A 12,196-nucleotide genomic window follows, 5' to 3' on the forward strand; every position below is an offset into this window, starting at 1 on the left:
GCCCGTGCAGGAGCTATGGCGACTGGCGATCTCAGCGAGTGGCCACGGGTTACAGCCTCAGCAATGGGGGAGGTAGGGGCTCTGGGCACCGCTGCAGGGCTGGGGGGCGGTCGGGAGGGTATGCCTCCTAGTTGGGGAGGGATAGGAGGGATAGGAGAATGAGCCCACACATGCCCCTGGGTGGGGGACTGAGGCCCCCCCGGCCTGCCCAGGAGGCCCCCGAATTGCCACTGCTCTGTGTCCTTCCACAGCAGAGTGAGCAGGTCGCAGGTCCAGGCTACGCGATGAACACACACTACTGAGGGCGCTTCCTGGGGCGCTGCCCCCCGGCCCCAGGAGGCCCATGAACTGGGCTGTGCCAGGGACTGGAGCCGACCCCGGTGTGCACCCTGCTGCTGCTCTTGGCCTCGGAGAGGAGGGACCCCAGGGCCGTGGGGCTGCCCCACCTGGGCCTTGTCTGTCTTGGTTCTTTTGTCAATGTTGCACAGTTTTTTCTCCCTCCCCTTTTTGTAGTGGGCTGGGTTTTAAATTATAAATTTTAACTGCCTCTGGGTGAAAAAGTTTTTAATAAACACCTTATTACCTCTTCACTGGACTGGTCCAATGACTGACTTTTTTAATTGTGCAGAAATTTTCTACGTAGACAGAAATGATTGGTAGCCGGTCCCTTGCCTTTGCCCCTGGGGTCCATTTGCTGGACCAGGCTGGTACTCCGGAGAGTTAGTTTTTTAAGCTGTTGAGTCAGAGCAAACGGTGTCTGTTCATATCTGAACACTATGTCTTCTGTCTTTGGAAACGAACGGCCAGAGTTAACCACCCTGAGGGTACATGGCTGCATCCCAGGGTCGGGGGCAGAGGGAGTCCTCTTTGACCGGCCTTTGCTTGCTGTCAGAAGGGGGAGACACTCACAGTACCTCAGACCTGGTGGCTTCTTCCAGACTTCAGGGAAGGACTGTGGGGTGCTGCTGAGGTCAGAGGCAGTTCCCAGAAGTGAAAGCTCTTACCCCCAGATGAGGGGCTGGATCAGACCACTGTTATGGTCTTTATAAGCCAGGGGGTTGAGTCTACTTGATTCTACTTCATTCACCTGTCTTTGTTGAGTACGTATTATATGCCAGGCGCTTGGGGTCAGAGGTGGCCAAGATAATGTGGTCCCTGCCCTCTGAGGCTCACAATACTAACAAGGGCAGGAAATCTTAGGATGCAGGCAAGCCGGGGGCCTGTGAGAGATGCGCCTGGGAAGGTGACGTTAAGCTGGGGCAGGGACGTGACCAGGAATGGGCTGGGTGCTCCGTTCTACACAGAGGATAGAGGGGCAGGCAGCACTTGAACTGGTCGGCCTGCTGTGGGATTGTGTTAAGAGTTGAGGGTAGCTGGCAGGAAGTGTGCCAAAAATGAGACCACCAAGTGGCCGGGGCCAGACTGGGACCTCCTAGAGCCTGGCGAGGGTAAGGGCACTGCTATGTGCCACAGGAGCCCACGTGGCCTGTTGGAACGACATGGATTAGCGCACAGGGCAGAGGAGGAGTCCAGGCCCAGGTCCCTGGATGGATACGCCATGGGAGAACCCTACCCATCACCCTCCCGCCAAGCATGTGCAGCTCAAGAATCTGGGTTGTGTAACTTGGGCCACTCCAGCTCTCCTGTTCTCCTTAGAAGTGGGGTGAGGGTGGCACTTACTGAGGCAGGAGTCCCAAAAGCCACAAGGAAGGGGGAATAGTTGCCCCAAAGGGAAGAGGAACACAGACCATGGTCGCAGAAGCAGTGGAGAAGGGATGCTGGGTAGATAAAAAGACAAAGCTACAGACAGTGGGGAGTGCTGCGTACCCTGCAAGACAGTCTGGACTTGATCCTGAGACTCTGGAAGCATCTGAAGGGCTTTGAGCACAGAAGTTCCATTATGAAGTTCATTCTTCCGAAGACCACTGTAGTTTAAATCCCAGCAAGTTCCACTCGTGTGACAGGCACATTGCCTTCCTGTTCTGCACCCCAGTTTTTTCTGGGGGAACGGGATGATAAGAGTATCCCCTCACGATCTGTTGTGAGGTTCATGGGAGTCCACGAGGTTCAGGGTTTCGTGATGGGGGTGACCCTCTGTCAGGGTCAGGGAGAACATGTTAGAATGCACAGGATCTTTATTTTTATCATAAAAGAAATTAAGCCTTGTGTATATCCTGGACTGGCACTCGGCCCTCAGTCTTTCTGGAGAGCTGGACAGCTACACACACACACACACACACACACACACACACACACACACACACACACACAAGTATCAAGACTCTGAAAATGGATTTACCTCTGCCCTCATTCAGGATGAGCATTGCCTTAAGTACTTTGGGCTACAAAATATTAACTCATGTTGGTGGTTCACCTGTTTTGGTTCTAGGAAAATATTCTATTGGGAGTGTGAGATCAACAATTTTTATTGATAGGTGTGCACAAGTGGAGGAGTTTGGCACCGTCTAGAAAGTGGATTAATGGAAGCTCAGCCGGCATGGAGGGAGGTTGGAGGGCCCTGCCGCTTCTGTCCAGGGGGAGGTGGCCATAGTGGCCAGATGGAGATACTGAGGGGTTGGGTTGACCAGGGCCACTGCCAGATGGAGAAGGTGAGTGGCAGAGGTCACTGCTGACACCAAGGGCCCTGCCGATGTACCACAGGCAGCTGGGCACATGGTCTGCAGACTTGGATCTGAGGGTCTTCAACATCGACAGGTGGGAGACTTAAGTGTTCACTTAGACTTGGAAGTCAGGCAGACCCAGTCCTCAAACACTGGCTTCACCTGTGACCGACTGTGTGACCTTGGGCAGATGACCTCACTCTTGTGCTCTAGTCTACTTACCTATAAAACAGGGCATAATCATAGGGCCTGCCTCAGAGGGTGGTAAGGATTAAATGAGAGTCTGTAAAATCGCTCGGCACCTTAACACCCAACGAAAGGAGGTGAAAGTTACCAAGTTACGGTGGCTGGTGGTAGGGGCCAGGAGAGGAGGAGACGGTTCCCGAGGGAGGGAGGGAGAGTGGAGCATGGTCAGAGGAGGACTCACAGACTGGAGGAGCAAAGCAGGTGAAGGAAAGAATGGGGAAAGTGGGAGCCAGAGGTGAAAGCTGGGCTTGGAGGGAAAGTCCCCTCTCCCTGGGAGGCTCTGGGAAGACAGCTGGCCACACCCATGCAACTGAGTGAGCTACAGGCCCCGGTCTGGATCAATAGGGCAGAGAGGAGGGAGGGTGCCAGGAAGGCAAGAGATTGGAGATACATCAGATATGTTGTAATGGGCCAACGAAAGTCAAGTTTACTGCTGACGGTAGCCCCTCACACCTGTTCTCCAGCGGGCCTTGGGAGCCGGACTGCCCGGGTTGGCGTCCCACCTCTGACCACCACTGACACTTGGCTGTGTGCCTCAGTCGCATCAGCCATAAAACGGGAATCCTTAGGGCACCCACCTCTTAGCATGCTTCCAAGAATTAAATGACTCCATAGTAAAGTGTTTAAAACAGTGGCTGGCATATAATAAGCCCGGAAGTGTTAGCTCTTTGCTGATACTATTGAGGCCAAGGGGACGAAGGAAGGAGAGTGGGTATCCCTTAGAGTCCCCAGGATGATGGCCCAGACAGGCTCATTGAAAGGGGGGCAAGCGGTGAAAGGGGAGCAGAGCACGTGGGTCCCTGCAGCTTGGCACAGTGCCAGGCTGGCCTGGCTGGCAGTGCCTCCCAGGTGGCACAGTTGCCCCGTCCTCGGCCTTTGATGCTGAAGCGTCTCCTCTTTCCTGGGCGGCCTCCACTCCTTTGTTGGTCTAAGGGGTCAGGACCCCGCGGCCAACTGCATAATTAATGCTCTTGAGTAAGGCTGGAGCCCCCAGGGGGTAGACTGCTAGTAGAGCCAGAGCAGAACGGGTGTGGGCGCTGCCAAGAGCTGAGGGCACTGCGGGCTAAGGTCTTCAGGGCGAGGACAGAGACGCCGAGAAGCCCCTCTTCACTGGGCCCGCCATGGGTGGGAGCAAGGGCAAAGCGTCCCAGCGCCAGGAGGGCCCCAGGAGGCCGGTCGCAGGGGAACAAGAGTCCCGGTCGGGCAGCGCCCACTGCGCGCCCAGCCAGGAAAGCGGACAGGGTCGCGGTAAGGCCCGAAGGACCAGACCGGTCTTGGAACCGGTCACTGCGGGAAGCCACAGGACCCACGCTGGCCGCCGGAAGCCCACCGCAGAGCAGAAGGGCGGCTGCAGACGGTCAGGGGCTGGGCCGCCAGCAGAGGCCCAGGGGAGACTAGGCAGTGCGCGGCGTCGGGGACGCGGATCTAAGGAGAGCCGCGAGCCCCGGGAGGACCGTGGCGGGCGCCTGGAGGAAGAGAGTCTCTCCCGAGAAGGGACAACGAGTGAGCTCTGCCGCCGCAGGAGGAGAGGAAAAGGGCGGGGACCCTCGGCTCGGCAGGGCTGCCGGGAGACTCGGAGCCTGCATGGGGACACGTCGGGTGGAGACGGGGGCAGCTCTTGCCCGGACAGCGAAGCCCGCGAGGCCCAGGAGAGCGACAGCCAGAGCACTGGGGCCCCAGAGCTGCGACCCAAGCCGGAGCAAAAGGACACGGTCCCGGGAGACACCCAAACCGAGTCGGAGCCAGAGCTGGAACCCGGCGAACGCCCCAGCAGCGACGGCGGGGGTAGCGCTGAACTCCGGAGCCGGGAAGGGTCGTCGGGGGTGGGACCCCAGGGAGAGAAGGAGGATTCCGGGACAGTCACGGAATCGAGTCTGGAGGGGGCCGGACCTGGAGGGGGCCCACGGACAGCCCCAGGAACGGCGAGCCAGGCCACCGAAGCCGAAGAGACTAGGCCGGGCAAAAACCCCAAGGCCCCCAGCCCCCTCGAGGGCAGCCCAGAGTGCGTCCCCCGGAGCTCGAGGGCTTCTCGGGACCCCAGGCTGGCCCGGGACACAAGAAACAGCGAGGCGCGGCCGGAGGCTGAGTCGCAGGGCGCCGAGCCGGGAAGAGCCGAGGCCTCCGGGACTCGGCGCCTCCAGGTCGGAAAGGCGGTGGGGGAGGTGCAAGTGGCGGCAGGTGAGAGCGAATCTGGGGCTGGAGCGGGAGACGGGCCCCGGGCCCCAGCGCCGCTGGCCGCCCTCGTGGCGCTCCGCCGGCTCCGCGCGAAATCCCCGGCAGGCCCCGCTCCCCAGGCCGCCGCTTCGGCTCCCCGCCGCGCCGGCCTTAAAGAGCGGCTGCGGCGCGTGGCGCGCGCCCTGGGTCTGCTGCGGTGGCTTTGGCTGCGGCTGCGGCGGCCGGAGGGCGAGGGCCGGGGGGCGGGGTCGCGGGCGGCCGGGGGGCGGGGCCGCAGGCCGGGACCCAGGCGCCGTCTCGCGCTGCGCCTGGCGGGCGTAGCGAGACTGGGGGCGCGGCCCAGGCCTCCCCCTGGCGGCGGCTCGAGCTCCCCACAGCCTTCGAAGAGCCCAGCTCCCGAGGGCCCTTCTGAGGATGAGGACCGGACTCCGGACCCCAAGTTCGCGGTCGTGTTCCCCAGGATGCACAGGACCGGGAGGGAGTCGAGCAGTCGGAGCTCAGAGGAAGCGTCCGCGGACGCCCCAGCCCGGGGGGGACGCGTTTGGCCTTGTGAAGGGGCTTCGGGGGACAGGGAGGGGCGCAGGGCGAGTGGAGAAAGTGTGGCCGGCCCCCGCCGGGACTCTCTCCTCGGCTCTGCTCCCCGCGACGAGCCCCCACTGGACGAGAGCGGCTCCAGCAGTGAAGCGGGGCCGGAAACCTTGGAGGCCGAGGCTCCGGTCCACTGGACTCAGAGCTCAGAACCCCGCGAGGACCCCGGACTTGACACCGACGACGCGCTGCTGCCTCGACTCACCTTGGAGGCCCACCTGCGGTGGGAGAGAAGCCCGGGCCCCTGCGGGCCTCCGAGGGGGCGGTGGGTGCCAGGAGATGAGGCTGAAGAGGCGCTGGAGAGGGACCTGGAGCTGAGCCTCGGGCCGGGCCTGGAGGTACCGCCCTCCCTGGGAGCGGAGGGCAGGAGCCTTGCGGAAGGCCTGGAAGACACGGACGACCTGGCTCGGCTGCGGTGAGCAGGCGCAATTCCAAACCTGTCCTGTCTGGGTCAGAGTTCCTCATATGTCACCCCCACCTCCATTTTTATAAATTGTATTCTTAGACGGTATTGTAACTCACAAAAGGTCTTCCCGCGGGAAGAGGCGGGTGAGGGGTGAAAATCAGGTGCGCCGGCCTGGGACTTTCTTCTCTAACTGGCACAAAGCTGCCCTCTGGGTCAGCGGCCTGGTCCTGCTTGTAGCCCCCATGGAGCGGGTAACTCACAGAGCAGCCACACCCCTGTGTTATGGTCGGGGGCTCAGGGAGGATGCACGACTTGCCCAAAGTATGTCTCCATCCGGTGACAGCGCTAACCTAAGACCTCCTTCTGCCCACCCCACCCCCATTCCCTGCCTCTCCCTCCTGCTGTCCCCACAGACCAGTGTGTAACAGCTCTGTGCTGCTGTGCCTCAAGAAGAGGTTTCACCTGGGCCGAATCTACGTACGGGGGCACCTGGGGAGGGTGGGTGGGCTGGGATTGCCTGTCCCCTGGGATCAGAGGGCTCTCTGGCACTTCTAGAACTTCTCCTTCCTTCTCCTCCCTGGGCTGGGTGCTGAACCCTCTCTGGGGACCTGCAGAGCGGGGGGGCTGGGGGGCTGGGCTGGGGAGCACAGCAGCCCCACTCCATTTGTAGCCCCTGCTTCCTCCATGCTGTGACGACAGCATCTGTTTTTTTCCCCAGACATTTGGGGGACCCTTTCTGCTCTCCCTGAACCCCCGCCGGCCCCTGCCTCTCTTCTCAGCTGAGGTCCTGGCCAGCTACCACCCCAAGAAGGCCCTTAACACCACCCCGTACGTGCCTTTGCCCCCATCAACCCTCTGCTCACCCCCTGGGCGGCTAAGCCCCAGCATGTGCCACTGATTGAGATCCTGGGAGGACCGAGGGCATGTCCTGCCTACATGTAGGAGGGCCCAAATGCCCATCTCTGGCAACCTCATTTGCTCCCACCCCCTTCCCTCAGACACATCTTCGCCATCGTGGCGTCAGCCTATCGCTTGTCTCAGAGCACTGGGCAGGGCACATGCATTCTCCTCAGGTGAGCGGTAGGGCCCTGCTGAACCCACGGGCCACTCTGAGGGCTGGGAGGCAGGGACGTGGGGTCTGCATTTGAAGCTGTTGGCCTGGTGCCCTGCTGGGTGGCACCGCTGGACTTTGTAAGGGCTGTGCTCCTGGCTGAAGTCACCGCACGTGCCCCTCGACTGTGGCCTCTTGGCATCATCCTTCTCCTTGGTCTCCATGCCCTGGGTCTACCTTTCCACATTTCCGGGGGTAGGAATCACTTTCAGGTGGGCATGCCCCAGTTCCTGGGCTCCATGGGGTGTCCTATGTGCCCCTTCCTGGAAACCCTGTCAGCCCCTCCCTCCCACAGTGGGCACAGTGGCTCAGGGAAGACAGAAGCTGCCAAAAAGATTGTGCAATTCCTAAGCAGTCTGGAGCAGGAGCAAACAAGGGACAGAAGATGTCAGGTGAGAGGCAGCTGGGCATTTCCCAGGGTCCAAGAGGAACCATCCTTCTCCTTTGGGCCAGGTGGGCGGTCTCCAGGCCTCTGGCTTCTCCTTGGGGGCAGCCCCAGGCATTGCCTCCTGGAGGCCAGGGTGAGGTGGGGTGGGACTGACCCTCTCCAAGGACGGGCGCAGCCCCTAGGCACAAAGTATCCTCAGCTGGGATGCCTGATCGTGACCCGGCTACCACTCCTGGGGATACTTGAGTGCCCCTCCCCCACGCAGCTGGACGGTGTGCTGCTGATGCTTCGCAGCTTTGGCCACGCCAAAACAGTCCTCAATGCAAACGCCAGTCGCTTCGGCCAGGTCTTGCGTCTCTGCCTGCAGCGGTGAGTTAAGGGGGTCCTGGTGGGCACAGGGGGGCACCCACGATCAGTTCCCTTTACTGGGAACCAGAGGCTGCTGCCCTTGGGTCCAGCCCGTAGTGGGTCCCATTCTGAGCAGGGCCCCTGGGTCACATGCACCCTGGGCACCCCCCCCCGCCCACTGTCCCGTGCCCTCAGTGGGGTCATCGTGGGAGCTTCTGTGTCACATTATCTGCTGGAGGCCTCGAGGGTGGTGTTTCAGGTAAGGCCCGTGCTGCTGCTCGCCTCTCTCCAGCTTCCCAGAGTGGGAGAGGGAGAGGGGCCATGCAGGGAGTGTGGTTGCTAACCCCCTTGCCCCCCACCCTGCATCCCTGCCTTTCCCAGGGCTTGTCCTTGCTCCCCTGAGGCACAGGACCAGAGCCCTGCTCCCCCTAAGCCAGTCCTTCTCCCCAAGGCCCAGGCTGAGCGGAGCTTCCATGTTTTCTACGAGTTGCTGGCGGGGCTGGACCCTGTGGCACGGGAGCAGCTCTCCCTACAGGGGCCGGAGACCTACTACTACCTGAACCAGGTGGGGGCGGGGCTTGCCCGGGGAAAGGTCTGGGAGCAGGGGTCTGAGGAGTGGCCGGAGTGGAGGGAAGCTATGGGCTGTCAGGCCCTGCCCCCTCACCCCTGCCCCCTCACCCCTGCCCCCTCACCCCTGCTCCCTCACCCCTGCTGTGCTCTGCAGGGCCAGGCCTGCAGGCTCCAGGGCAAGGATGATGCCCAGGACTTCGAAGGACTTCTGAAGGCCCTGCAGGTGCTGGTCACGCGCCCTGAGGAGCTGACCGCAGCCTGGGCCATGCTGGCCGCCATCCTGCAGCTGGGCAACGTCTGCTTCTCCTCTTCAGAGGTGGGCTCCCGCTGTGGCCAGAGGCCAGTCTGGACGCGGCTTGTTTGCACGGTCAGGGCAGCCATGATACCGAATACCTGTGGGCCTCCCTCCAGGCCTCATGGCTGCCCTGGGAAGCAGGCGGGTTCGTTGTGTAGATGCGAGAACAGAGACCTGGGTCGTCTATGCCAGTGCCAGTGCCACCAAGCTGCCACCCTGGAAAGGGAGACCTGCACTAACTGAGTAGCTCCTATGTACCTGGCTCCGTCTAAATCACTTTATATATTTGTTTTCTTTTTCTAATTGTTTTTAAATGCTTATTTATTTTAATATAATTTATTGATTAATATACAGTGTGCTCTTGGTTTTAGGGGAGTGTTTATTTTTGAGAGAGAGAAAGAGAGAGAGGGACAGACACAGTATGAGCGGGGGAGGGGCAGAGAGCGACGGAGACACAGAATCCAAAGCAGGCTCCAGGCTCCCAGCTGTCAGCACAGAGCCCCGCATGGGGCTCGAACCCATGGACCGTGAGATCGTGACCTGAGCTGAAGTCAGACGCTTAACTGACTGAGCCACCCAGGCGCCCCTCTATCTGTTCTCTACTTCGGTTCTCACGACAACGCTGGAACTTAGGGTCGTTGTTTCCCCTTTAACAATAAGACAGTGGAGATTCAGGAAAAGTCTTGCCAGAGCCAGCCAGCTAGTGAGGAAGTAAAATTAGGACTCGCACTCAGGGCCCCCAGGCTCCAGAGTCGGCTCCTACCTGCCCGGAGCTACCTGTGGGATGTGGCCATTCCTCCCGCAGAGCTGTTCCTGTTCCCTCCCTTCTCTGTCCAGCGGGAGTCCCAGGAGGTGGCTGCTGTGTCCAGCTGGGCCGAGATCCACACGGCAGCCCGGCTGCTGCTGGTGCCACCAGAGCGCCTGGAGGGGGCTGTCACCAGGAAGTTCACGGTGAGCCCCGGGGCTCCTTAGGAGGCAGGGCCAACCCCCACCACCCGCAGGCTTGGCGTGGGCCCGTGTCAGCCTCGGTCAGACCTGATGTTCTGCATATACCTACCTCCCCTGCCCTCCAGGAGACAGCCTATGGCTGGGTCTGCAGATCTTTGCCGGTGGAAAGCGCCATTGATGCCAGGTGGCCCCAGGGGCGGGAGAGAGCCATAGCCGGGCCCGGCTCGCTACTGCACTGGCTCACTCACCACGCCCACAGGGACGCCCTGGCCAAGGCCCTGTATTCACGGCTTTTCACTTGGCTTCTGGGGAGGACCAACGCGCAGCTGGCACCACCCGGGGAGGGAGAGAGCATGGACACCGTCACCGTCGTGGACGTCTATGGCTTTGAGGTCACCCCTTGGGGCGGGGCCCAGGACCGGGTGCCCACCTCATCCTGATCATTTCTGGGGTCAGCTCTCCCTGAGGGTGGCACTCGTGAGCCCTTGCCTGCCTAGCCACGAGACAGGACACAATCCATGGGTGTGGCCTTTCTGCCCTGCTCGGTCCAGCCCTGATATCGCTTCTGGAGAGTTCTGTCCTGCTCGGCCTTGCTGAGTCTCACAGGAGCCTCTAAGGCAGCCGGGAAGGCACAGGCCCTAGAATGGGTCTCACCTCCTGTGCACCAAGAGGAGCAGGAAAAGGGACAGTGCCCTGAATGGCCCTGAGTTTTCATAATCAGGGAGGAGGGGGCTTGGGCAAGAGGAGGTGGCCTCTTTCCCTGGTCGGGCACTGTTCACTGCTCCCTGCTCTCTCGTCTCCAGCGTGCCCTGGGGGACCAGGCCCTCTCTGAGCAGGGGATGTTTGTGGCAAGTGTGGGTTCTTGTGTGTGTGTTAGAGCGTGGCAGGGCTCTCCGTACAAAGCTGCGTGGAGCGGGGGCTCTTCCGGGCTTGTGAGTGAAGTGCTGGGGGGCACAGAGGAAGGAGCCTGTAATCCTTATGGGAGGAATGCTGGAAGGTTTCCTGGAGGCAGCAGCCTGAGGCCCTGTTTATGAGGATGTGGGATTCTGAGAGCCAGCGAGCTACTGGGCCATAGGAAAAGGCCCCTTCCAGGCCACAGGATGGCTGTGACCAGAGGCCTGGAGGCTCACAGTTGTGCTGAGGCAGAGGGAAGGGTGTGGACTGAGGCGTGGGCACACTCTGCGCCTAGGCCTTTGGACTTGACCCTGGAGGCTGCAGCATCAGCCCCTGGGCACCACTCCTCCTTGAGTTCTGGGAGGAGAATGAAGGACACCAGGCCCGTGTGCAGCACCGCCCCTCACGGCACCTGCCCCATGCCCCCACCTCGTGCGGGTGCCCACCTCACTGCCCACATGCCCCTAGGCCCTGCGGGTGAATGGCCTGGAACAGCTGTGCAATAACCTTGCCAGCGAGCGCCTGCAGCTCTTCACCAGGCAGACGCTGCTGGCCCAGGAGGAGGTAAGAGGAGCTGGGCCTGGCGGTGGGAGGGGGCACCCAGGCGTTCCCAGAGCAGAGGCCATCCTTGGGAAACCGAGGGCGCTGAACTGAGAGCCCTGCCCCAAAGCACCCCCGGCTGTGGGCCATCTCAGCCTTCCTGGGCCTCAGTTTACTCATCTGTACAATGGGAGAGCCACCCCTGCTCTGGCTCCGATGAGCTCCCCCATGAATGTGGGCATGCCCTGTGACTGGCCCAGTGCTGGCTGTTCCCAGGAGGCCTGTCAGCGAGAGTTGCTGCCCTGGGTGCCCGTTCCCCAGCCTGTGAGGGAGACCTGCCTGGACCTCCTCGTAGACCAGCCCCACAGCCTCCTGAGTATCCTGGATGCCCAGACACGGCTGTCCCAGGTGAGCCCCCAGTGGTAAGGACAAGGTGGGGGCCCTAGTGGCCAGGCCAAGGCCATCAGGGTCTCCCAGAGGAGCAAAAAGGTGATGGGGCCCAGAAACCCTGCCTATAGCCTCTCAGCAGAGCTTGGGAAGGCAGTGGGCAAACTAGGTTCAAATCCTGTCTCTGGGTGACCTTGAGCAAGATACCTGACCTCTCTGGGGTTCTTCAAGTCCTTGCTGCAGAAGGCGCAGGGTGGTGGCGACTGCACAGGGCCTATGTGGGGCCTGTAGGGGTCCCTCAGGCCTCCAGCTAGTAGAGGGCAAGCCTCAGGGCTGTGGTACAGCCGTTCCACAAATACTGATGGACCCGGAAGGGATGCACAGTCCAGGCAGGGCGACGTCACGTGCAAAGGCCTGAGGAAAGCTCATCTCTCTTATCAGGCCACAGACCACACCTTCCTCCAGAAGTGCCACTATCACCATGGCAGTCACCCCTGCTATGCCAAGCCCCAGCTGCCCCTTCCTATCTTCACCGTGAGGCATTACGCTGGGACCGTCACCTACCAGGTATCAGGGTAAATCAGAGACAGACTCCCGTGTGAATCAGTGGTGTCTGCTCCCCAGAACTGAGTCACCAGACAGGTAATAGGTGAGGGGAGGCCCCTTCGAGGGCTTGACT

General features: G+C 61.1%; 2 protein-coding genes across 3 annotated transcripts in view; both read left to right on the plus strand.

Moving 5' to 3' along the window:
- Positions 1-573, plus strand: part of LLGL2 (LLGL scribble cell polarity complex component 2) — a 34,875-nt gene extending 34,302 nt beyond the window's left edge. Inside the window, exons 25-26 of one of the 2 annotated variants that reach the window (XM_030296270.2) lie at positions 11-72; positions 252-573. In XM_030296270.2, coding sequence (XP_030152130.1) covers positions 11-72; positions 252-259 — 70 coding nt within the window. In that variant the 3' untranslated portion in view covers positions 260-573. The remainder of the gene's footprint in view (positions 1-10; positions 73-251) is intronic. The other variant, XM_030296271.2, reaches the window with a different exon arrangement.
- A 3,415-nt stretch (positions 574-3,988) lies between these two features.
- MYO15B (myosin XVB) overlaps positions 3,989-12,196 on the plus strand; it is a 32,129-nt gene continuing 23,921 nt past the window's right edge. The window contains exons 1-13 of the mRNA XM_032595716.1: positions 3,989-6,045; positions 6,450-6,513; positions 6,755-6,864; positions 7,035-7,109; positions 7,443-7,539; positions 7,801-7,904; positions 8,079-8,142; positions 8,608-8,769; positions 9,586-9,699; positions 9,822-10,088; positions 11,059-11,154; positions 11,407-11,538; positions 11,959-12,084. Of these exons, the coding sequence (XP_032451607.1) occupies positions 3,989-6,045; positions 6,450-6,513; positions 6,755-6,864; positions 7,035-7,109; positions 7,443-7,539; positions 7,801-7,904; positions 8,079-8,142; positions 8,608-8,769; positions 9,586-9,699; positions 9,822-10,088; positions 11,059-11,154; positions 11,407-11,538; positions 11,959-12,084 (3,468 nt within the window). The remainder of the gene's footprint in view (positions 6,046-6,449; positions 6,514-6,754; positions 6,865-7,034; positions 7,110-7,442; positions 7,540-7,800; positions 7,905-8,078; positions 8,143-8,607; positions 8,770-9,585; positions 9,700-9,821; positions 10,089-11,058; positions 11,155-11,406; positions 11,539-11,958; positions 12,085-12,196) is intronic.

The sequence above is a fragment of the Lynx canadensis genome, chromosome E1 (assembly GCF_007474595.2).
Source record: "Lynx canadensis isolate LIC74 chromosome E1, mLynCan4.pri.v2, whole genome shotgun sequence".
Taxonomy (NCBI): Eukaryota; Metazoa; Chordata; class Mammalia; order Carnivora; family Felidae; genus Lynx; species Lynx canadensis.